General features: G+C 31.9%; 1 protein-coding gene across 2 annotated transcripts in view; it reads left to right on the top strand.

Annotated features, from left to right (window-relative positions):
* Positions 1-1548: 1548 nt before the first annotated feature.
* Positions 1549-24894, top strand: part of LOC109537924 (very long-chain-fatty-acid--CoA ligase bubblegum) — a 40578-nt gene continuing 17232 nt past the window's right edge. Inside the window, exon 1 of one of the 2 annotated variants that reach the window (XM_048661915.1) lies at positions 1549-1642. In XM_048661915.1, coding sequence (XP_048517872.1) covers positions 1627-1642 — 16 coding nt within the window. In that variant the 5' untranslated portion in view covers positions 1549-1626. Of the gene's footprint in view, positions 1643-11084; positions 11434-24894 lie in introns of those variants that run through there. The other variant, XM_019904893.2, reaches the window with a different exon arrangement.

Here is a 24894-nt window from a genome sequence, read left to right as displayed (position 1 = left end):
AAATAAATGGCCTTTTTAGAAAGTGAACCATGGATGGGGAAATGTTGGCAGTTTTCTCAAAAAAGGCTTGAATTCAAGAAGTTTTAGATTTGCGAGGTTTTTTTGAGTTGCAAAATCCACTTGAACATGACGCTGCTTTTTTCGAAGTTTCTCAAGAACCATTCGAGCCACAGAACTCGTTTTGACATCGTTGGATAGAGAATTGAATGGGGGGTTATGATGATAGATGCATTCTTTTTTTGCGCTGTGTCAAGAGAGCAAATTAAAACAAGTTTTATAATTTTTAGGAAAACTATACTGGAATTAAATTCAATTAACTAGTAATAAAGTATCTAAATGCAGGTAATACAAAGCTGCTTAACATCATCAATATTGCTCAACTCCTTTCTTCTATCACATTTAAAATATTTGGGAGGATGGCCCAGCATAATAAAGGGACGTACTCTTGTTCGCCCTCAAAATTAACCCGATTTATTAAAAACAGGAAAAGTTTTTAGTGTCCAACTCTGGTTCTAAAATTGAAACTATAAATATGTTTGTGAGTAATTTAGTGATTTTTTGAGTCTCAAGAATGCAACATAATGCAAAATATTCCTTTCCAAAAACTTAGACTGATATAAATCGCTAAAATGAAACGTTTATCTTGGAGATATAAATTCTTGTGAAAAGTTCTGTACAAAAATTGAGAATTTATTAAAATTAGTTAATCAAAAAACAATATTGTTTCCTAATAACATTGTAAATTAAGAACTGAATGGCATTAATAATTAAGTTAAACATGCACACAAGTAGTAGGAAGTTAAATAAAAAGGTATAAATATAAAGAAATAGCGTAAAAGAGACGTCGCTAGTTCAAATCACGTATAGACAAATATTCAGTTCTCCTGGATTCAATTTCACACTTGAAAAAATGTTGTAATCTTTCGAAATACAACCCTGTAAGGCAGTTCGACTACCTACTGAATTCAAAGAGAAGACCCTTAAACGAGGTTGGTTGCTTGCAGTTCCAGTAGGTACCAAACAACTTTACGGGTATATATGATGAAATTCGAGGAAGGGACTTTAAAATGTTAACATCTGTTGTGAATTTTTTATGTTCAGCGTGATCAGCCGCCGGATATTGTTAGATAAATTTTATTTCAAAGATTGTAAGTATATTTTTAGTCAGTTTAGTTAGCGTACGAAAAATGTTAACAGTTTTGTAAATTTAAGTCTCCAAGTCAGTCAGTACCGGTATCCTTATTCATATTAATATTGTAAATTAAACTAAGTAGATATGTACCTAATAGTATTTGCATTTCCATAGTACTTGATTGAAACATTTGTTGGGTGGAAATTATAATAGTAATATAATATTTTTGAGCATTTCACTTAAATAATGAGCATTTTGCTTGTATATGCTTTAAATATAGTTAATTGTTAAAATGCTGTTGTTGTGGAATATTCAGTTTTTGTTAATTTGGTTTCTCATGCAAATTTATTAGAATTAAGCTTTTTTACTTAAACCATTTAGTTAATACATTTTACTTAATAGTTTTACATTTTTAGCACCCCTAGTACTTACCCAGCCTTTACCCGGATATTTATGTAAAGGATTAGGAAACGAATGACAGAAAATTTTAAACCATGCTTCAAGTAACTGGTAGGTCAATATAGTTTCCAATAGAATGTTTAACTTTTTAAAGTATTGAAAGTGATTTCATCAATTTTCTTCTTAAAGCGACCAATCATGATACAAGGACATTTGATAGAGAAAGTATTGTAATGCAGCGTGTAACTATTTAATTACAGATTAATTTTCCACATTTTGCACTCTAATATAAACTGTAAAACTATCTCTGATTTGCAAGAACTGATGGTTCAACACTGTATGTGGCTTGTAGAAATTACTGTGATAATGAGTTGAAAAGATAAAGCTTCAAATGCACTTCAGAATAGTGCTCTTTAGAAAACAATTTTCAAATTATAAAATATCCCGACTACAGAATTTCAGACTTTTCAAATAAAATATTGTGTGAATTAATTCGGGTTAATTGAATTATTGTCTACTTTATTAGGAAAATCAACAGCCTCAGAATTTAATTCGCGACTTTCCAAACCAACTGCATTATTGCGAAATAAAGTTGAACATATTTGCAAACATTTTTATGATTTAATGACGATCCTAAAACAGCTTTCTTCAGTTTAATTTAGCATTTTAAAAACTCGCAGTTTTTATGACAAAGTTATAACAGTTAAACGATTCTTGACTAGTTCCTTAACAGACCGTGTACCAATGGGATATTTTCCTGACCGAAACACATGTGAAACTTAAATACAATATTTTATTCAATTTGTGTAATTGATTGTTTGTTTTTATTACTTTGTAATCTTGCATATGTGTCATCAATAATTTTGGACCCGAAATACTTATTATAAGTAGATATTCTCAATGTATACTAAACAACACTATGCTGCAAAAATGTCTCCTCAAATCCATGTAGTTGAACCCAAAGACATTAATAATTAATCTGAGGTTCAACCTTATGTAGTATTTTACTAGTTAAGATACCTTACAGCGCATAAGCCAATATTGTAAAAATATTTTAAAGAAAAATGCCTGCTGCTTGATATGAGCCTCCTAGATTTTCTTTAATATAGACCCTGCTAAATATTAGCTGACATGAAATACCCAGAGGGGCAATATATATAATTAGGTGAATATATCGCTTAGTTATGGGATCCATTTTCATATATATCTACTAGAAATTATATGAAAAAAACTTTTCAACAAAACCCAGATATTCTCTTCTAATTGGCCAGCATAACAAAACGGCTGGCAAACAGGTGCCATGTGAATGGAGGAAAAGTCTATATGTGAGCTTTCAATAATATTTGTGTCATATTACTCTTTCCTATAATACGATAAGTAGGTAAACCGTTTGTTCTCAAGCCTTGACTAAATTCTAGCTGAAACGCTGGGCTAATAAAAACACTGATTTTATGCGAAGCATTGACCGACAATCTGTCCAGTATCGTAAAACATACACAATAGAAAAATTATATTAATTCGTAAGCCTTTTTAAATTGGTACAGGAGTATCTGGCAGGACCCAATTGTATTCATTAATAAGCAAAGTATAAGTAATATAAGAAATTTAGGCGCTGTCTGTAACTTCACGGTATCAAATGATTAAAAACTTTTTTTTGCAAAAGATAATAATTGGCCGGGCTGACTACTAGATCCGCTAAAAAGATTGGCTCTTAATTTTTTTACATGTTCAATTTCTTTAGAACTTATAATTTCAGAAATATATTAATTCTAAATTGAAATTGTTGAAAAATAACTATATTTATACCCTCTTTTGATTCCTCCAAGGAAAACGAATGACTACATTTACGAACCAATAAACGTATTTGTAGTTAACGGCAAATAACCCTTAGAATTACTTAAAAATATGCTATCAAAGAATTTCTGTAGAAAAGGCAGAAAGTATCGGAACTTTGCAGGAAAAAAACTTTACACCGCAGATATCAGAACATTGCTTTTTCACCGATGAATTAAGATTTCTTGACTTTTAAGGTAACGTTTTTGTATGAAAATACAGAAAGCTAAAATTCATTTAAAACTACTTCACCAAAAATGTTTTCACCATTATGTCCAATAACAAACACAAACCGATGGCCAATGCGACATGACTAATAAAATTAAATCTAATCCATGAACTAAAGTTGCGAAAAAGCGAAAGTTGTGGATAAGTTCTATGTTGTTGAGGTGGATTCACGTTTTCACAGACTGTTTGCTGGGTATTCCGTCTCAAAACACTTTTGTCTTTAAAAAAGACATAATTTCCTCACATTTTTTATTACAGATTTAGAAACAGTGCTCTTATCTCGCAATAAGAACGAATTATTTATCAAAAGGTAATCATTAACTACCACCTAGAGGGTATCCTGCGACACACCTAGGAAGAGAAAATTCCAATTAATAAAGAAAATAATTTTTTAAAATTATCTTGACGTTTCGATATCTATTTTCTGCTATCGTTATCAAAAGAACCTAAATGAACCTAAAAAAGAGTATATTAATAAATTGTGTAGCAATTCGGAGAATGTAAATATGTAAAAATTCGCTCTGATAATTTGTTTTTACAAATTGTTAATTATTTGTCTTTGACTTAACATTGTGTAAACCAATAAAGGTAATCATTAATAATTTTGGTGTAAATTAAATTTTGGTGTATGTTTCTCTGGTCTACTTCAGATCTGAGCATAGGTAACCATGTATGACTTAAATTAAATGAACATGAGGCAACACAACTATTTTAATTTAGTAAAATGAATGCGTTTTCTTTAATTTTACGTTTTTTTTGTAGATGGTTTTTTTGCTAAAATTGTAGAATTATTCCATTAAATTTTGTGTTAATTATCAAAGGCATGTTGACAAATGCAATCAAATGCATGTTTCACAAAAGTGAAAGTTAGAGCGCGCTCAATTTAAAGACACACCTAACGAACAAGTGAAAACTTGTTTGTCTCCTACTAAGAAAATACTTAGAGAAGTTCATTTTCATACTATTGTGCCGAAAATCAAAGCTAAAAGTGAAGTTGGTATTTGCATCGTTACTGAATCAATGCAGGAATATCTTGGCTTTTTAACCGTAGATCATTGGAATTGTTTCCAGTGTTTCGTTCAAATGTGTGGTAAACACTATCAAAAGCGGTGAGATAACTTGATCAGAAAGGAAGGAGTTAGAGCGTTAAAACCGAACGGAAACCGTTCATTGAGAAACAGCGGGCGGGACGACAAGAGCTCACTACAGATTGCAATTATTCGTGAAAAGCCTCCCTTTCTGCGTTGGTTTTGCAATCCTTCTATTTCTATATTTTTTGTGTAGCTGTATTCGTTTTCCTTCTGATTCTTGAACTGTCTTGAATTCTGAACTTTTGTCCCTTAGTTCTTCTGTTATTTCTTGATGTTGTTAAATGATTTGTTCCTTTTTCCATCTTCCTCTCCCATTCTGCGCGGTTTTCGTCATCATAATCCAGTCGGCTTCTGAGGCATTTTACCAGTATTTTGAGTGGGCTTCTAATTTTTTTACGATGGGTAGGGCTTGGGACCGGCAGAAACGGTCACAGACAGACAGTTGGGCTACTCAATTTACCCAGCCGCTGCAACAAGGCGGTCCATACGACCAGCAAAAATTATATTATTTGTAAATTAAAATTTTAGAATATCTTCTCAATTTCTACCCGACAATCCGTTTCGGAAGTTGGCTTTCAGTTTTAAAAAGGACATTTTGCTTCTCTTTATTTCTGAAAATCCACACAGGCAATGTATATTATTCGAATACGAATTCGTTCGAATCGAAATGTTTGCGATTTTCTTTTAGTTATTGATGACAAAAACAACCACTCGTTATGGTTCAATTTGGCGACTATTGAAATCAGCTGTACGAACCACACCAAACTTTTCTTCAAGGCTATCTAAGGCATTAAAGATAATCACAAAATAATGTAAAATTTACGTTAGCAATTTATAAATTCTCAAATTATGCAAATTACGCTGACTAGTGCGTTTGTTGGTAAGCTTTCGTTGTTAAGATGGATTTCGAAATGATCAATAAATTTCGCAAATATGCAGTTTTTGTGGCATTTCTCGACTTTGAGTTGGAATAAACGTATAGAATGAAATTCTATACATGTATTATTTATCTGTCCATATATATACGTAAAACTTTAAAATTCAATTTATCTCGTTTTTTTTTGTTTATATATATGTTTTATATATAAAAGCTTTCCAATTAGAAAAAGCCTTAAAAATCTATCCAGTGTGTTTAATTTCGATGATCCAGGATGCTAATACATGAGATTAACAAATATTGAAACAAGTTCAAGCTAAATGATTATTGTAATTATTTTTCACTACTTGCGAGTTGGAAAGATATGGCTAACTAGTCTACTTTCAGTTACCATTCTTGCTAAAATAATAATAGTAAACTTGACTGCAGATCTTTCTTGAAGATCTTCCCCAGTTTTTTTGTTTTGTTGATCAGATTTTGACAATTTTCCAATTATTGTTTTAAAACCAGTTGTTTATGCAAAATCTGCGTCATATCATATTGGCTTAGCAGGTATATTTGACTGAATTGAAAGCATACGTGTTTTTCCGTTGTCTGATTTATGGTCTCGTAAGTGTCGATAAATTCATCTCAGTTATGAAGATTAATTTATTAATATAAAATATTAAGAAATTTTGTTCATATTCTTACTTATTTGAATATTTTTCGTTCGCTTCTATTACTGATTTTAACAAGTATTGGGTGGATAATGTCACTATTCCGGAGCTTTATTAATAGCACTTATATATCAGAACATACAGCTATTCAATGCGTAACTATTTCTTCTAGTTAAAATTTCTCACTTTCACCGCATTGCATTTTTTAATGCTCAACTGGTTTACTCGCTTCATCACGATATTAATTCAAGTCAATTGGGTTATTTATTGGGGATTTCATGGTTTCATGACACTTTCGGGACATACTAGGTGTCATAGAAGTTATAAATCTTACTTTCATCAAAAAGTCTCCAATAGCATAATTATAATTAGACTGAATTCACTAAAGCAAATAACAACAAATTACAGAAAACATCAATTTTACCTGACGTTACCATAAACGGATGTGAAGAATCTATGCTTTAAAGCTATCAAAATACACAGGCTTTTACTTATCCCATCGTTTTATTTTTTTAATTATCTCGTAACTTAAGATACTTATTTCATATTTGTTTCAACAACACTTATGTTTGTTGATTGTATACCAGGATCTTAATATTGCATATTTTGCTAAAACGGCTAATAATTCAATCAGTTTATGTTCCGGCTTATGGAATACTCAAAAACTGAGATACCTTGTTAGAACCCACAAGATATATTAGTTAAATCGCGTAAATACTTTCAAGCCATCTTCAATCGTTTTTTTTTTCTAATAAATAGAAAAGAATCTAATAACTTTCCCGAGTGTTTACTCCTCTTTTTGTTCTTGCATATCAATCATATTATTTTAATAATTTATATAGAGTACGTTACAGGTGGCGACCAAAATTGTTTTGAAAACACAGTAAACTCACATAGCGGTAACAAGTCTATAACATTAATTATTCTGACTGCATATTTATGTGTGATGGAACAAATACATATTTTTAGAAATATCAGCGACTTTTTAAAAATGTGTACCAATTTATTTATAAACGGTTCCAATTTAAAGCTACATAACTTTTACATAGGGTATGAAATGAAGTGACTCAATATATTGGGTTGGGCGATCTTCTTGTAATGTATTTAAAATACATACTTCATATGTCTGCTAATTTTATCTTTGCCAAATATTTACCTATAATCAAATGAAAATTTCCACTACCAAAAATGTCAAAATTTAAAGTCTAGTTTTGTATGTATGTTTTCGAATTGAAAGTAATTTATTTTCGTGTCAAATTCTCATTTTGACCTGCACAAATTTTTTTTTGAATGAGCACTGTTCTTAGCATTTAAATTTTTAATGCGTTTGAATAAATTCCGTTATACCTATTTAAGTTAATTCAAAACGTACACGTTGCGTTTGTTTACCCCAATAAAAATGTATAACAGATACGCGAATGATGTGGTTTTCGGATAGATATGGAAAATACACGCTTTTCCTTAGGCCAACGTTTCATGAGGGAGGGAACAGTAAACATTAAGAAAGTTCGGCAATTTACAATGTTCCTTTTAGAATCGTATAAAATAGGATTCAAAGAAAAATAGTAAAACTACTAAATATAACTAATACCATAATGGTTGAAGATTTTAATAAACTTTGTTATAGAATCCCTTGTCAATATACAATTGCTGATCATAACTTATTTCATCATTAGGGGTGATAACATGACGAAAAATTAACTTTTAGCCCTTGACGTTCTCAATGAACCGTAACGCTTTTAAGATCGTAAGATCTAAATGAAGAACGTCAATTTTTAGTCAGTCCAAGAAACAGATTTAATTGTTCTTATGTTTAACTCAAAATAGTACTATGCTTTGTTAAGGGATAGTCAGAAAGTTCATTCTCTGGTCTGTGAATAAGTAGAATTTTTAACAATTTGTTACAGTTTGGCAGAATGCGAACATTCTKAATGAATAAAATCAATCACTTTATATATATATATAAATAATCTTTATTTCCTGCAAAAAAAGGCTATCGACCCAATCGGTCTTTCTGCCCAAAACTTTATTGCATTCAGAAGTTACATTCTCAGATCGATCAGTAACGGTAATTAAATGCAACTCAGTAACAAAAAATKWAATGTTTTGTTAACAAGAACTTACTAGAATTAAATCGCAAATATGGATTTMAAATATAATGTTTTGCAGAAATAAGAAACGTCATAAATTATTTAGAGTAGTTCGCGTAACGCAGTTCTTAAATGCGCTACAACAGGGCTATTTTGTCATTAAGTCAGATATATAGTTGAGATACTTGTGGCGTTTATAAACAATTCAGAAAAGGCTTTTTTCAATGAGCAAAAGTAATATTCAGTAAAAAGCAGTTAAGTGACTATATTACTTTAAAATTAGCTAAATTAATTATAAAAGTCTTCCCGTGTGGTCATTATGGTTAAAAAAGTTAAAAACTAAAGAAGCTATTCAAAGTGAGAACCGTCGTTTTTCATACATTGAACTACTCTTTGGATGGAATGTTACAACTGAATTTTTATTCTGCTCGAAGCGCTATGATTTTTAAACCTTTTTTGGCACACAAGGTCTCAATTAGAAATTTAGTTTAAATGTAATTTAATGTAGAATGTTGTTGCTTACAAATGAAATAACTCTCAGCTGGAATTACGCGCTTATTTTATATGAAACACCCCATATTTTTACCTTATCGAGAAAAGTGTATCAAAAAATATAACATCAAAGTTGTGAAATCAAGGATTTCCTGGATAATGAGATTTGTTACACAAATTCATATTTTAGAGATAGGTAACCCTGTAGGCCGGTAATAAGGTCGTCTAAAGTAAAATTGGCATTGGCAGTTCGGGCTTTTCGATGAATCAATTTCAATTCAAATTAACTAGTTCTTCTGTCGAAATATTTATAGTCTTTTCCATTGTGCTCTTAGTGGTATTAATGATGAGCTATTTCTGTTAAGTTTGAGGCTCCAGGCAACGTGATACAAACCTACTGTTTTTTTTCAATTTCAATTAAATAACAGCTTCTATTCATGTTTAACATGTGGATAGTGAATCGCATTAATCTGCAAAGCGATAGATTTTAGAAGTTGTTGACTCAAATTAAATTTGCATTAACTATGCTAATAACTAGTGAAGCCGTCCTACAATTTAAAAAATCTTGATAATTTCCATTTTACAGTATATTAGAAATAGTTCATATTTTTTGTTATACCTTCTTATATCTCACATCAATTTTTTCTATAAATTTCGATAATATAGACGTCGCATTGCAAACAAATGACGAGTAATTTGTAGCATTTTTGATGGTATTTTTATGGATGAAACCAATTTAAAAAAATAATGCACTTAAAACTATGTTTACCTACTAAAAGTTGGATTAGGTACAACTATTGATTTTTTCGTGAAATAAATTCTCGAATAATGCCATTCTGTACATTGGACAGTAAACATTTCTCTTTCTTTAAAAAAAAATTGTAATTTGTAAGTTCTATATGGTGAATCATTAAAAATGGTGACCACTGGCTCAAATATGCCTTATCTTAGTTAAATTGATAGTTTTGTAAAGCGGAACAATTACTTCAAGGTATTTTATCAATCTTTTGTTTTATTGTTAGCGGTTCTGATAATGCCAAATTTTGCTTAGTTTAATCATCCATAATTTCTTGAATGCAGACCGAGGCATCGAAACGAAATCACGTTTGACATTGTCCAGTACAAGACAGAAAAATAATTTTATATCAGTATTCCCAGTGAATCTCCCTGCACCAGCCAAACCAAGACAAACCTTAACATGCTCAAATTTTACGGGTGTCCAATTAAAATATTAGAGCTACTTTCAGGCTACCCTAGCCTTGGGGATAGAGGTAATTTGCGATACTTTTCGCAAAGCTCATGACCAGTCTAGCAAATGAAAAAAATCAGATCAATTTCGACAATAATGAAAGTGAACGTGAAAACATTCCGTTCTTGTTCTTGTTCGAGAATTGAAAAGTCCATTTTTAAGTACTTAATATTAATAAATTATTTTCTAATCTAAATATGGGTACTTGTTTGCTGCTAGGACAAGAGCCAAAGATTTTCAACCGGCCAGATATTTTTGTAACATTTATTTCGTTATTCTACGCAAGTAGATAAAATCTCGTGTAATATTTGTATTGCAAATTCATATTGGGACACTCAAGGTATTGTCAAACACTGTTAGCTCCTTGTTTGACAAAAACATGTCGTTATAAGTACTTGCTGAAAATGAATCTTTGCAACGCTTGTATGTTAAATAAAAGAACTAAAAAATATTCGACATTATGTCCGCGCAAAGATGAAAACAACATATTTTGTAGAACAGTTATATTGTATTCAACTCTTACAATTAAAAGTATAAATATATCCTGCCCATCTTGAAAATTTTTCCGCCGTCTTTCGCTCAAGCGGAAAATAAAGCTGGCGCCGCCACTGATTCTATCTAGATCTATCAAGGGCCTTATTAATGTGTTATTTGCTAAGACGAAGAGTGGTTGGAAATACACATTTTTACCGAAATATCAATGTTGCTTATTGCTTCTATCCGAACATTTGCTCAAGAAATTTGGTTTATTTTCTTTAATGAAAGTGGGCATCGCCCACACGCCTCTTCTGACGAACCGCCACTGTAGCAAGAATATGTAAATATGTAGATTTAGCCTCCAGCTGGGTAAGAATGGCATGGAATTACATATTATCCATTTGACGACACTACGACAGAAGTTGCAGAAGTGAGATCAGGCCATTGCCCTATATATCGAATTTCATATAGGTTTTGGATTTTTGCAAACATACTAATCCGATTACTTAAGAACAGCCCGGCTTTTCTGAAACTGAAACGCTCGTTCCTCGATCATCCCACCACAAGTGAATTTGTTTAAACATTTCGCTGGTTAAACAAACTGATCGTGTCGTACCACGAATCGACGAACCAGTCGCGACTTCATAACGGGTTTGCGTGGAGCGGGATTTCACGCTCGCCGGCCAAATATACTGAGTAAAAAGTTGGATCATTCGAATATACCACAAAACTAAAACGTGCATTTATTTTGCCTGCTTTTTCCGTTTCGTATTTTTAGATTTCGAAGTTCAAATCTAAACTATTGTGTCGAGAAAAATGTTAAGTTCGACCGGTAGTTTTGTATTTTAACATTGTTTATAACTGTTAACAGTTTACACTTAAGTCTGTGCAGAGAATCCTTCAATATGGGTATGTATGTAAATGTAAAATCGTATTAAGTTATTTGTAGGTTTATTGCTTTCAGTGACTAAGTTGTTAAAAATATACAGTTACTATTCCACGCAAGTTCATGCACCTTTGAATATAAATAAAATCAGTAAACACTATCTGAGATGAAGTATTCGAAAATGTTTCGCGTATCTATCTACATCCCGGATATATTCGCTACATCAATAAAGCACATTTTTAAAGCTTATTCGGCAGTAATTAAATAGTGTCTATCAGTTACGTATATTTATTACCAGTTTTTATGTTGTGCTGAAAAGGAACACGCGTTTCTTACTTGCTGCCCGCCCGGTTTGATTCGACCTGATTTTCAAGCTACACGTTAGCTCTTCATCAGCAACGCATCCAAATCTGTCTCAAATATTCAATATTGAGTACCTTCGTAGGTAGTTAGTTGACTATAGCGAAGCGTAGTAGTGCTGCATTTTTTTTCAGATTGGGCTATTTCCGGTCATCGATAATTGCTTAGATAAGATGAAACAACGAACTCATGTACTTTATGTTTGTCAGAGTTTCACGTTCTTTTCAGTTTTCCCATAAAAGCAGTTGCGCCTAAGATCCACTGCAATAAAGTTTTTGCAATATTTTGGTACTTATTCTAAACCTCCTGATTGATTGCCGTTATGTTCCACACATGTTCTTCTTGTTTTGGGCGCCCTTGCATGGAATGTTGCACGTCAATAGTCAGATCCCAGGTGATTTCCAAGAAATTAACCAAGTGCAATGTTGCCACTTATTTCACCCATTGATCATTATTCATACTTGAACTTTACGAGAGGGAAATTCCCTTTAAGTAAATGGCATATTTTCTCTTTTTTGGTTTAGTTTAATTTCTTTTAGTATTGGATTAGTTTAGTAAGAATTCAATTTTCTGTTCTGCAATAGTTTATCGGGGTTTCCGTAAAAAATCAAAAATATCCTATCTTGACCCAAATTCAACACATCGTAAAATTTAAGCGTACTTACACGAAAGTATACTATTCCATTTACATAAAACGTTCTGTGCAGTCTGGCAACGCTGGACAAAGTTTAGCGTAAATATGGATATTTTATTATAGTTTACAAATGTTTTCTAGCATGATTCCATGGACGATCCGCATTTTTATCCACTGAAACTACTTTATTTTAAGTGTATCTACTTTAAGGAAAAATTGAAAAGAACGCGAAACTCTCACAGACATGGGCACCGCAAACATGTATAATTAATGTATGGCATTAACTAACCACCTTTAAATGTTTTTCCCACTGTATCTCATTTGTTAATCCTATGTATCATATCACTTTCTTGCTCATGTGCTTTTGCACAATACTACCATACTTCAAATCCATGGTATACTTGAAATTTCAATTTCACTGATAATTTAAATATCTTAAGAACAAACAGTTTGTTTCGCAAATAACGTCAATAAATTACGGAAACAATGATTTGGCTGTAATCTTCAATTTATAATTAGTGAGTATATGAGCAAGCAATATTTAAAAAAAAATTGATTAATTAAGCCAGAAATATTAGAAAAATTTAAACTATTTTATGGAACTCCTCTCTGACCCCTTGACAATCTTGACATACCTAAAAATAAAGAAAACTATTAATAATAATGTCTAAAAGCTAAATACTCCTTCAAAAATAGGTCTCAGAACTTCAAGATGCAAAGCAACTAGTCTTATTAAAGTGAGTAGTTTGATTCTGTAACGCAGAAAACACCAGTTTGACATGATCAAACCAAATTTAAAATACAGGGCGTCATTCCTCTGCAGGTTTTGTCTGGGGGTGTTTTAGTAGTACAGAAAAATTATTTTAAAAAATTTGTTGTTTTTGAAAACTGGGAAATTTGGAAAAAACAATACCAGAAGGATGGCAACAATGTTTTTCAATCTGCCTAATTAACATTATGTAAAAACCTGTTGCTTCGTAATTATTAAAAACTCGGGTAACAATTAAAAAATATAGAGAGAGAAAGTGGCAATAAAATAGATAAGGATAAACGGTAAATTCAACAAGATCTACTTTTTTCGAAATGTCAAATTGTCAACGGGAAATTCTTATTTATTGTCATAACCTCGAATTGATGTGTACACAAATAAACATAGATACACTTCTGTATTTACTCCAAACAAGTTAGTGCCGGTGTAATCACGTTATTGTGCTCTCGGGGAACTTCTCGTATTCAGTCAACTCGGAAAACGTTGGTTAAACGATTCGATGTTATGGATACCTATGTCTAAATTCGTAAACAATCATTAATTTAATCTTGATGGCAATCAAGTATAATAAATTAATCGAGATGCAGAAGAATCAACGAAATGTAGTCGAATTTGTTGTTGGTTACAAAATAACATGATCATTAATCAAGACACAGAACAAGTTAAAAACGTACAAGAACCAAGCATGGTGAATGGCATTGCTGAAAAAGACGAAAGAAAAGTAACTAATAACAATAAGTTGGTTTTCTGAACTAATTCAATTTGTTTCAATGCATTTCTGATTGGCACACACGTTACACACCAGACACTTGAAAATTAGGATTATCGCAGTAATTTGTGGCCCTATATAATAGTCATCAATTTTTCCAATGTAATTGATACTAGGGGAGCCTAATATTATTTTCATTGATTTACGGTGTCTTGTAGAGTTTTTCTTTTAATTTACCTTACGAGCAAAACCCTTGGCGCCAGAGCGTTGGACTAGGCGTTTGTTTACCAACCAATCAATGAATATTTCTTCATGTTTTCTTGTTACTCTTAAGTGAGAACAAATTAGCCCGAGGAAAGCGTTTGTCTAATGTGAAGGATTGTAAGAAAATATTTTTTTTAACTTCGGCATTAGGAAATATATGATAGAATTGGACGCATAGTCGTGAGTATTTATTTTATAACCTCTTGCATAATAAACTTTAGCTTGACTTTTTCCTAAAATCCTTTTTTATGAACTACATGTGAAAAATGATCCTCCCAGAGACATTTATATTGTCGGCGGAAAATACCCACCTTGAAAATCTGCTGGTTCCCACAAAAAAAATTAAATGAAGGTTTCTTGTTGAGGAGGATTAAAACTTATTAATTCTGAGAGTATGATTTTGGGACTTCAGAATTTACACCAGAGAATGTGTCGTAATTCGGTAATGAAATTGTTTTATTTTAGCCAAATCGGTACATGTTCATCAAGTTTATGATTTCACTTACAAAATATTTGAAATTAAGTAAGTATTACATAAAAATATTTTTTTCTGATCATTCCTTGCATTAATTTGTTTACATCAATCGAGAAACTAATTGAGTCGTTCGTTTCAAATACCACTTACGTCAAAAAAGGTAAATTTTCCAGCGAGTGAAAAAACTGTTTTGCTTAGCATATATCTCTTAAATCAACAATATATTTTTTAAATGACCTATTTTTGTTACTGGGACAAATGTAATGTAAATTAATGATATAATATTAATAGTTTTTGCACGGAATGCTTCTCTTTGCTATCAACTTTTATTCAAAAGGAAATACATTGAGCAATTTTCATACACATATAATGGTTTACTCAAGTTTCACAAAAAGGCTACAAAAATAGTAGAACTGACTGCAGACAAAGTTCGGAACATAATCAAACTCTTCGTCGTTCTCGCGATCATCGTCGTCGTTTTCACATCCAGTTGGCCACTTGAAAATTCTTGCATAGAATGGCATGTGTTCTTGGAGAATACTATTTTTGACTTGCTTGAAATCTCTATTATTTGGGGGCTTGATGGATAGGCCCTGCCCATTGGATATGCCTTGCTTTATCTGGTGATAAATTGAATTGAATTTAAATCCTCAACTACGACCAATCCAATCCTTGTCTATCTCTTTCATAGTGAAGCGACGACGGATGAGTTTTTGAGTTCTTTTGGTTTATGCTTCCCAAAGCTTTGACTTGATATGCACATTTTTTCATAGTATATTTGCAACCATTTTGAAAAATCTGGTTTGTTGACCACATAATTATCATAAAATTCGGACTTGTTTCAGACATATTATTGTAATATTCTTCAGGGACATCAGTAATACATACTGAATAAGGTCGCAATTTTTAATCATTTTTACAGCTCGAAAGTCTCGATCATTAGGAAGAAACGAATGTCCTCTTATAGGGAAATAATAAGTCATTTTTGAAAAACGGCCTGTATCGCTCAATGATAGTAAAAATCTCAACAACCGTGTGATTTTTACTCTGGCCAGAGCAATTATCTGAGAGGACCATTAATTCATTGTAGGCAGCTACCACCAACTAGCTAAAGAGGCGATTACTGGCAAAAACTCAATTTCAGAAAATCTTGACTTGGATTATTTTTGAAATGAACGGATTCAATTAATATCAATATATCTTTGGAAGCGACATTGCTATCGCTTTTGATGTGAACCAGATATGTGAACTTTAACTGATATCTCGGAAACAATTTTAGATAGGTGATAGATCGATTAAGCAAACAACATGGGCAATGGGTAGCTAACCCTAAAATTGAATTGGGGCATTCTTCTAAAATCATCTTAAAATTACAGTAGCTTACAAGAGGAAGATTTGCAAGGAAATAAAAGTTATAGTAGGAAGCAGTTTTCATTTGATCATGTGGTAGCTGAACAGGAGATTCTCGTTCGTTGGCAATACGTAAATATCTGATTCCTCAGCCACAATGCACAAAGACGACGAGTGCAATCAAAAAGTAATTACAAGAAAATTCGCTCAGTTCAAGTCAGATAGTTCAATAGGTCAAATTTAATAAAAATATCTAATAAGTCGATGCTTTTCTGCTACTTCTCTACTCATCTATGCAAATTATGCTGTGTTTTTTCTCTCTGTAGAACACCAAGTATATAGGAACTTTTATAGAAACAGTGTTTAATGACTTCTTGATGAGTATCCCGCGATGTAAAATGTTTTGAGCCTGAGCTTTTTTTAAAGCTTTTGGCCTTTTAAAAGCTTTAGTTGGTGGTGTTATTTTGTCTGATATTCTCTTATTATTATTGATATTATGATATTATTGGAGGCAATTTTGATCAACAATTTCACATTCAATTCTCAGTAACTGTACCTATTTAACAACTAGAGGGTTTCGATATTGGTAACTTGCTGCTTGAACTTTTTCAGTTCGGGTATTCGAGCATTTTTCGATTCATCGGCATTTCATTTTAGCCTGGTTAACGAATTATCTATAATGAAATAAAGAATCGTTATCGTACCTTCACTATTATTGAAACTTACTGTAGATGAACAAACAATTAATACAATTAAGGAGTAAAACTATTGAAAATGGAAAACTAATACTCAGATATCTTAGTATATTTTCTGATGATTTTATGTGTTCATTTGTCGGTTTTGGAATTTACGTGTTATGGCTAACTGTAAGTTGTCGGTACGCACCGAATTTTAATTTCGTCTTTGGGTTTCAAACGGAAATACCTACTGAAGTGCGTCCCGTACGATGTCGATAGCTAAAGACGGCTCTATTTAATTAAAACTATGTATTGAATTAAAAGTATCACATCCGTGCGATGCTTACCGTTCGCTTGATGCTAAATACTCCTCAAAGTGTTATACGTCTGTTTTCATTAATTTTCGTGTAAGAATAATTCGCTTCAAACGAGCAGAACTGCGGTTTTGCTTATCTGGGTCTATATTTGAATCACTAATTTTCTGCGTTCATCGGTATGCATGTTTTTTACAGCCAGCACCACCTCAGTCTCATGAGGAGTCACTGATCGAAAATGGTAAAAACAACTGTTCTAAAATACAACTTTTCGTCTTTCCGCGATGTAGAGTAGTGATTATATATATTCGATAAAGTTCCTGATGGGGAATATAAAAGGGTATACATTTATTTACGCACATTTTAATCCCCTTTGGTCTCTTAGTGTATGAAAACCCCAATGTTCAATAATTAGTACTTGTCCTAGTTAGGAAGTTACGGGTTTTTAAAGCAGAGGACGCAGTTGGCTGCAAACGTCCATTTCGAGATCAACTAGCTCGGTTGGCAAAATCAGGGTTGTATGGATTTTTCTTGAAATTTTTAGCAGTTGTAAAGTGAACTTTCTTCTAAATATTGTGTAACTTTCAAGTTGCTTCTGGCCCCAGTTGGGGAGCTTTGAAACAGAAGGCGCAGTGAGCTGTATCAACCATTTTGAGACTAACATTTATTCGGCTAGCAAAAATCAGGATTCTGTTAGAATTACATGAAAATTCTAGCGTTTGTAGAGTGAATTGTTTTCTACGGAATATAACACTTTCAAGTTCCTACTTGTCCCAGTTGTGAAATGATGAGTTTTTAAAGCAGAGGACGCAGTACTAGGCAAGGTTAACGGAGCTTTTCCAGGTCCTTTGAGGCAAACAGTGAACGATTTAAATCAAAACCAAAGTAACAGGATATCTTAATACGTCAACAAATGTTTGGACCAACAGTCTAACACCTGAGATAGCCAGAAAAAACAAAACTTTTCACGATCAGGTTTGCTTTCATGATATAACATTAAAAATCTTTATATTTTTTTACGTTGAGATTCTGCTTTTTTTATTTTTCTCTTGTTTTTGAATTTCTTTTCTCTTCGTCTGTGATGGTAAAAAGTATGTTCTATAAGTTTAATGTAATGTAACATAACTCTGTGATTGTTTAAATTTATATTTATATGAAAATACATATTATTCTTATTACATCAATTTATGAGGTAATAGTTTTTCTCCTACCAAAACTTTACATATGATATATTAACTAACATTTTTGACTCTTACCTTAACTGAACCTGGACGTAGATTTGAAACATACGAAATTTAAAGGCCCAGATTTATTCTGTGGTATTACCCAGAACCATCTTAATTGCGCTTTCAGCTTAATTTTCCAGTAGTGCAGAATAGAGTTTCTGCTGCTTTGTACACAATTTGAACTGAATTTGATTGTCTTTCTGTTACAGTGCTGAGCAAGTACTACCTTGATATCTGCCCCTTTTTGCTCTTGGACACATTCTTTATTGGATAACTTCCAATAAAGTTCTATAACTGGCTCAATTTACTATTTGCCTTGTTTAATGAAATGTTGATACCTTTTATCCTTCCAGTACAAATAACTGTTGTTTGAGTCTATGTCTATGTCTATATAATCACTCTTTTATTGCAAAAACATTTAATTGCATCTATTTTATGCTGATACTTTCACTAACAGAGTTGAACAACTATTGTAATGTTTTTGATTTTGACTTCTTGTGTGTTATTATTTTACTTTCAAATTGCTCTTTTCCACGTTTAACTGATTCATTGCTGATGGCATATTATTTTTGACAACTCGAAACAATCAAATTCATTTGGTCCATAAGCGGGAAATATATAAAAAATCTTCAAATCGCTAATATGAATTGCTTTAGACCAATTCATCTAATAGCTAATGGGCTGCAACTAATGAACATGTCCTTAAATCTTAATATGTTTACCCTTGATCGAAAGGATCATTTTTAAGTGCAAAGGGGAGATACATGTGACAGTTATTTTAGAAACTTGCTTTCTCTCATTCAAAAACATCCGTTTTTTGGGCGCGAACTATAAGAAGTAAACTGAGGCAAAATTTCCTTCTACATCTACAAAAAAAGGGTTACTTGCGCCGTTGACGAGTAATAAAACGATGGTCTGACTCATTAAAAATAAGACTTTGTTAATGTCGTTTAGAGGTCAGTAATCATAATTCAGCCGACTTTCAAACTGATTTTATTGCAGTAGGTTTATTTAATTAGTTCTTTAACTGTTGATATATTTTGAAGTAATATTTAGTTAAATGTTTGATAATTTTATCCTGAATTTTTGCTCTATCATTAATATAATGGTGCAAAGGTTAAACAAAGAGTCTTCTGATAATACCCAAGTAGTTTCACGGGCCAATAATATTCCAGATAATTGATAACTTTAATAATTATCTATATTTTTTCAATTTGACAAATTTTGTGTTTACATTGTTGCTCACACAGATACGGCTTTACTGACTAAGACTATTTCACTTCACATGAAAATAGCAAACTTCTACCGAACTATTTTAAACCACATTTGAGAGGCGAATTTTTCTAGAAGACCCAGAAAAGTGAAGTTCTATACCTACTTTAGACTTTGTTTCCTTCTCCCCCAAAAGCAACCAGATTTAGAAAATTAAAAAATACAGTCTATCTCTATGGCTTCACTACATATTTGGAAAAAAGTCGTAGATTGGTATATGTAAGTTTGGTCAAGTTATAGTAGATAGTCAAATTGCATGATGGAAAGGTGGAGAAGATCCGGTGCGCTTGTGTTGATGCGTGATTTTAGTGCCATAAAAGTAATAAAAAAGATAAATCGCCGGGTAAAATTGTACGCTCTGGCAATTGAACTGATGCAAATATTGAGCGCTCAAAATTCATCATCGTACCTTTTAGAGGAAGATTTTGAACCAGAAGGAACTGACGTTCATTTGCTACAAATTCAGTAAAGGAAAATGTTGCTTCTGAACTACTATACACAAAAATGACAATAGCGCGAAAAGTTTTAAAATAATTTTGAAAATAATCTTTATTTGTGGAAAATAACTAGTGTGACTTCTCAACTAAATAAACAAGTATACTAAAATCGAAAGATCTAAGTATTTCGTTTGTCAGAGAAAGGGCTTAAATTAATTAAATTTATTGAAAGAATGTTGATCAAAAATTTTAAACACTTCTTTAAAATATTTCGATATGTAGGTATAAGCTACTCTATATATCTACAGATGAAGAGTCCATTGCGGAGCGTATTTATTCAACTGTGACCTATAAGAGGATGTTGTTTAACTGCATGCATTCTAGCTATGCCAAACCCAAATATTTTCAAATAAGGCGCCAATAACTTCACGAAAAAGACTCGATAACAAATTAGCTGATTACGCGATTTATTTCAACTGGGTCAAGGTTGATTCAATAATTATAATAAATAGGACTTAGAACTAGGTGGTAAATACCTAGAGGGTTTTGCTAGCATAATCGTTACCCTGTTTCTGTGTAGCTGGCGCACACATTAATCAATTGCAAAATAATGCATGCGATAAAGTGATATTCCAGGAAAAAAATATTTTAGGTGAAACTCATGAAATCATTAAATTTTAATGAGCACAAATCTAACAACGGCGTATTATATGTTATTGATTTAGATCACAATTTTATCGCTGGAAAATTTAGGATAGGACACGTTATCTCATGCCTTCGTGGTATCATAGGTATAATAAATTCCGTGCAGTGTGGGCCAAAGAAATTTTTCGCATATAACTAACTTATGTGTATTTTTTATTTAAATTAAATTCTCACAGGAGCATCAGTTTTTAAGTCAAACACGAAATGACATGAGTTCAGAAGTCTTTAACGTGGGCGTCTGAGCCTGAGTAACGTCTGAGTTCAAAAGTCTGATTTAATTTGGGCATTATAACTGAGAAATTTTGAATGGCTCGCGGTTTAAAGAATCATTAAGGAAATATTAGGTACTTATTTTTAAAGAAAGCAACTTTACTGTTTAAACCGCAAAAAAATTAATTATGTTTAATTAATCATGTATCTTAATCGTTCATATTATTAATTATCAATATTGTTAGAAATCAGAATCGATGTTTTTATTTTGGTATTTTGACAAACTGACACAAAAATAGCCAAAAGCATCGCAACAAATTAACAATCATATGATAACAAAAAATAAAATTCTATCAATGTGATTTTGGTTAAAAATTATGAGCTAATAGATCAAAATTTTAAATTTGACACGCTTATGGGCTATCACTAATCATTGTATAAACGCTGATAAATGTTTTATCTATTATTAGTCAGCAAATAAAGAGGCAAAAGAACACAAGTTCATAAAAGGACTTGTTAGTTGAATTTCACACACAGAATGTTCTTATTTTATTATGTTGGCCATATTTTGTTTTCCTTCCTTTGGTTTTTAAACAGGGTATAACAATATATACACACAGGGATATACAAAAATGTGTTTTCTCTTAATGAAACAACATTTAATAATTATAATGTAACGTATAATAGTAAATTTTTGCAAAATAGCTCAGTAAACCGGAGAACTTTTTCTAAACTATCAAGTTAATAATCAGGTCAAGATCACCGGTTAGCAATCCACTAAATAATTCAATGTTCAAAATAATTTGGAAAAGTTGTCAAAAGAGGAAAGTGATTTAGTTCAGGGTTTTGCTGTTCAAGTATGCAAGTACAAAATGATTTATGCTAGTTTTAATACTAAAAATACGGACAAGTAGTGTTAAAGTAATAACAAAAAAAACACGCAAAAAGTTAATGCATTAACTGCGAATATAAAATTTCAAATCAAGAAGCACTAAAATGAGGTTTGCCTTTGACCATTCCAAAGAAAACCAACTCTCGAAAAGGAGAGTCGCGAAATTCCTCTACYAGAGGATAGGGMSTTTCTACTTAAAAAATATTGGTGGACAATCAATGTTGATTAATATTTTCGATTAATTATTCAGTTTAAAATGAAAATGMTGATRACTTAACATTAATTATTTATAACATAATGACAAGAAACTGCAAGCTTTCCAAGAGCAACTTTCTTCGATACGTAACAGCTTCACTTTTTAAAATAAAATTTTCCCATACAAGAATAATTATTCTGCTGCGTCCAGACCTCACAAGCCCAGCCTGAGCAGCGGCAAAAGTTCTTTAAATATTCGTGATTGATACGTTCTCGTAAGCCTCTCGAAAGAAATATACTTTTCTAATCTGTATTACACTTTACACCGAAGTTTTTCATTTTGAAACACAAAGTACCGAAGAGCTAAGGATGTAATAAGAGCAATTAAAATCATCCTCCCATGTATTTAGTTTGGATCCACCTAGATTAGCGAACCAGATACTAAGGATACCAGAGGAACCCTTGGGAAGGATCTTCGGAAATTTTACGAAATTAAATGTGCTTTCAAAGTAGCAAAGTTTGCAATTGATTTCTTCTACATTTTCAATCAATGTGGACTTAAATGTAAACATTTATTATAATTAATTATGCAGCTGGTTGTTAGATGTTTTGAATACATGTTATTTGGTGTGCCTTTGCTCCCAACTGAAAGATTTGGGCAAAATGTTATTGGTCATGTCCATAGTTCTATTTATTATTATACCTGTGTGCTTTTCATTTACCCAACACTCGGTATATTCACTGTATTCTAAATGTATTTAATGTTTACGTTGTGTTTATGGTGCGCAATATGTAGACTTTTCAATACATACTAATTTATTGCGCCCACGTAAATGGCAATAGCCTAGTCTAGGGCCTGAAGATGGTCTATTTTAAGACCGCGGCTTTGGCAAAAAATGTATACATTGTGAAATTATGGAAAGCCAAATGGTTTAGTTGATAAAATGATTTGTAACTGATCAATTAATACATTCGTTCAAATAATCAAAGTGGATGTTTTGGCTTAATAGTTTGCGAATTAATATTATTAGGTATGTTACAATTTAAGGCAATTTTATGTCTCAGGAAAGGAAACCTTTTTATTTTAGACGAAGCAAGTCAATGCATCTTTTGTAAACATAAATGATAAAAAAATGTTAAAAATTAACGATAAAGCTCGAAAGGTCGCGTGAGGCAACCTACGTGCTACTGCAGCTTTCACGAAGTGGAAAATCTGATTGGCATGCCGATTCTCGTAACATCGTCTGATAGTTCAAAGTCCTGTGTCAAATAAATACACCACATTTCTTTTGTTTTCAGTTTAGAGACCACCTCTGGATCACATGCTATATATAAGTTTCCTTGGCTTATCTGAATGTGTTTCATGTTGACATTTGTCTGCGTTAATTAGATAGGCAACTTGATACTCAAATATTACACGTGTATGTAAATAATTCAATTGGTCAAAAAAAATACTATATATTTAAATCATAACATGTTTGTGTAAAAATGTTAAAAGTACGAGCAACAAGTCGATTTTGGTATGCACTTAATGCTAAGTAGGTTCGGGTTTGACCTATGATCATGGCCGTCACCTATTGGAAAAAATTGCATCGAAAAACTAAAGTCTTTTACATGGACAGGTTTTTAGCGCTAATCGATGTTGTTATTTCTATCTAAAAAAACCAACGCTTTTCCGATTTACGAAAACAAGAACAAAATGAATCACACTAGTTTTAATCAGCAGCACTATTAAGTGTTTCTGATTCTTTCTGATAAAATTTAAGATGGGTAATTTGTCAGATATATGGTCGAGACAGTAATCTGAAAATGATGGAAAAAATCCCAGTTATGCAATAAATTTGATATAAGAAAAATGTAGTTATAGATAAATTATACTATCAATATTTTTTCATAGCTACAATCATTTATATTCTCGTAATAAGCCATTGCCCGCTTTTTAAACAAAATATAAGCCAAGTCTCCGTATTTATTATGCATATCATTTATTGCTTGAAGTTTTCAAAAAATGTCAAACCTGATTTCCAGTAATACTAGTTATATACATGCGGCATTTTTTGCGTATATGTTATTTCAGATTTATTAGATTATGTTCTAAAGCAGCTTTTGCTTAACCGAAATGCGTAAAAGAATTAAAACAGTATTTATTAACTTTGCAAGTTTCGTTGGTATTTTCGGGTTATCTCGTAACTCAATTGCTTCCTGTAGGTCTAGGTATATAAAATAAAAAGGTGTTTTTGCTATAAACTAATATAATGTAAGCATTATCTACTGCAATGTAAACATTCGGTTATGGGGATTCCAAGAATAGGATTTTCTGACTAGGAGTGGACCCTGTGGGATCAGTGGCGTGCTTTAGGTTTGCTTTGCCTTTTTATTGGTGTGTTTCTGATAACTTTATGTTGCATTCAGTTGCATAAAATTTAATTATAATAATAGAGCTTGGGAATGTGTTTTCATTATATTTTGTTTGAAATTCGCATTCTGCTATTTTTATCATCCAGTCCAATAATCTCGAACTAATTAACTATACATATTAATTTTCGAATGTAGTTTTAGAAATAATTTCTAAACGCCTATACAGATATTCACTGATTTTGAAATCAACAATTACTACATAAATTGACGTGTATTTACGTAAGCGCAATCTCCTTTTTACGCGCGCAAATATAAAAATTTACACTTGGTTCGTTAATAAATGTTTGTTACCCCCTGAACAAATAATTTAAATTTCTTTCTGCTACTACCTGATTTTCTTACGATCATTTTCGTCACATCTACAGTTTCTGTACAAATAATTATTTACTATACATTGCAATTCAGATTTATAATTATTCGGAATGACTGAACGGATTTATTTATTTTCACAAATGTTCAAAAGGTTGACCGTTTTTTCGAGAAGGTACACCAAGAATTTTTTTTCAAAAAATTTAAATTACTTTGACCATCGTCTCGAGCCTGTTTTTTAAATTCTTTCTATCATTAAACGATGTCT

Source organism: Dendroctonus ponderosae, unplaced genomic scaffold (genome assembly GCF_020466585.1).
Source record: "Dendroctonus ponderosae isolate FM_Combo_2020 unplaced genomic scaffold, Dpon_F_20191213v2 Dpon_F_20191213_1, whole genome shotgun sequence".
NCBI lineage: Eukaryota > Metazoa > Arthropoda > Insecta > Coleoptera > Curculionidae > Dendroctonus > Dendroctonus ponderosae.
This window is presented reverse-complemented; position numbering and strand designations above follow the sequence as displayed.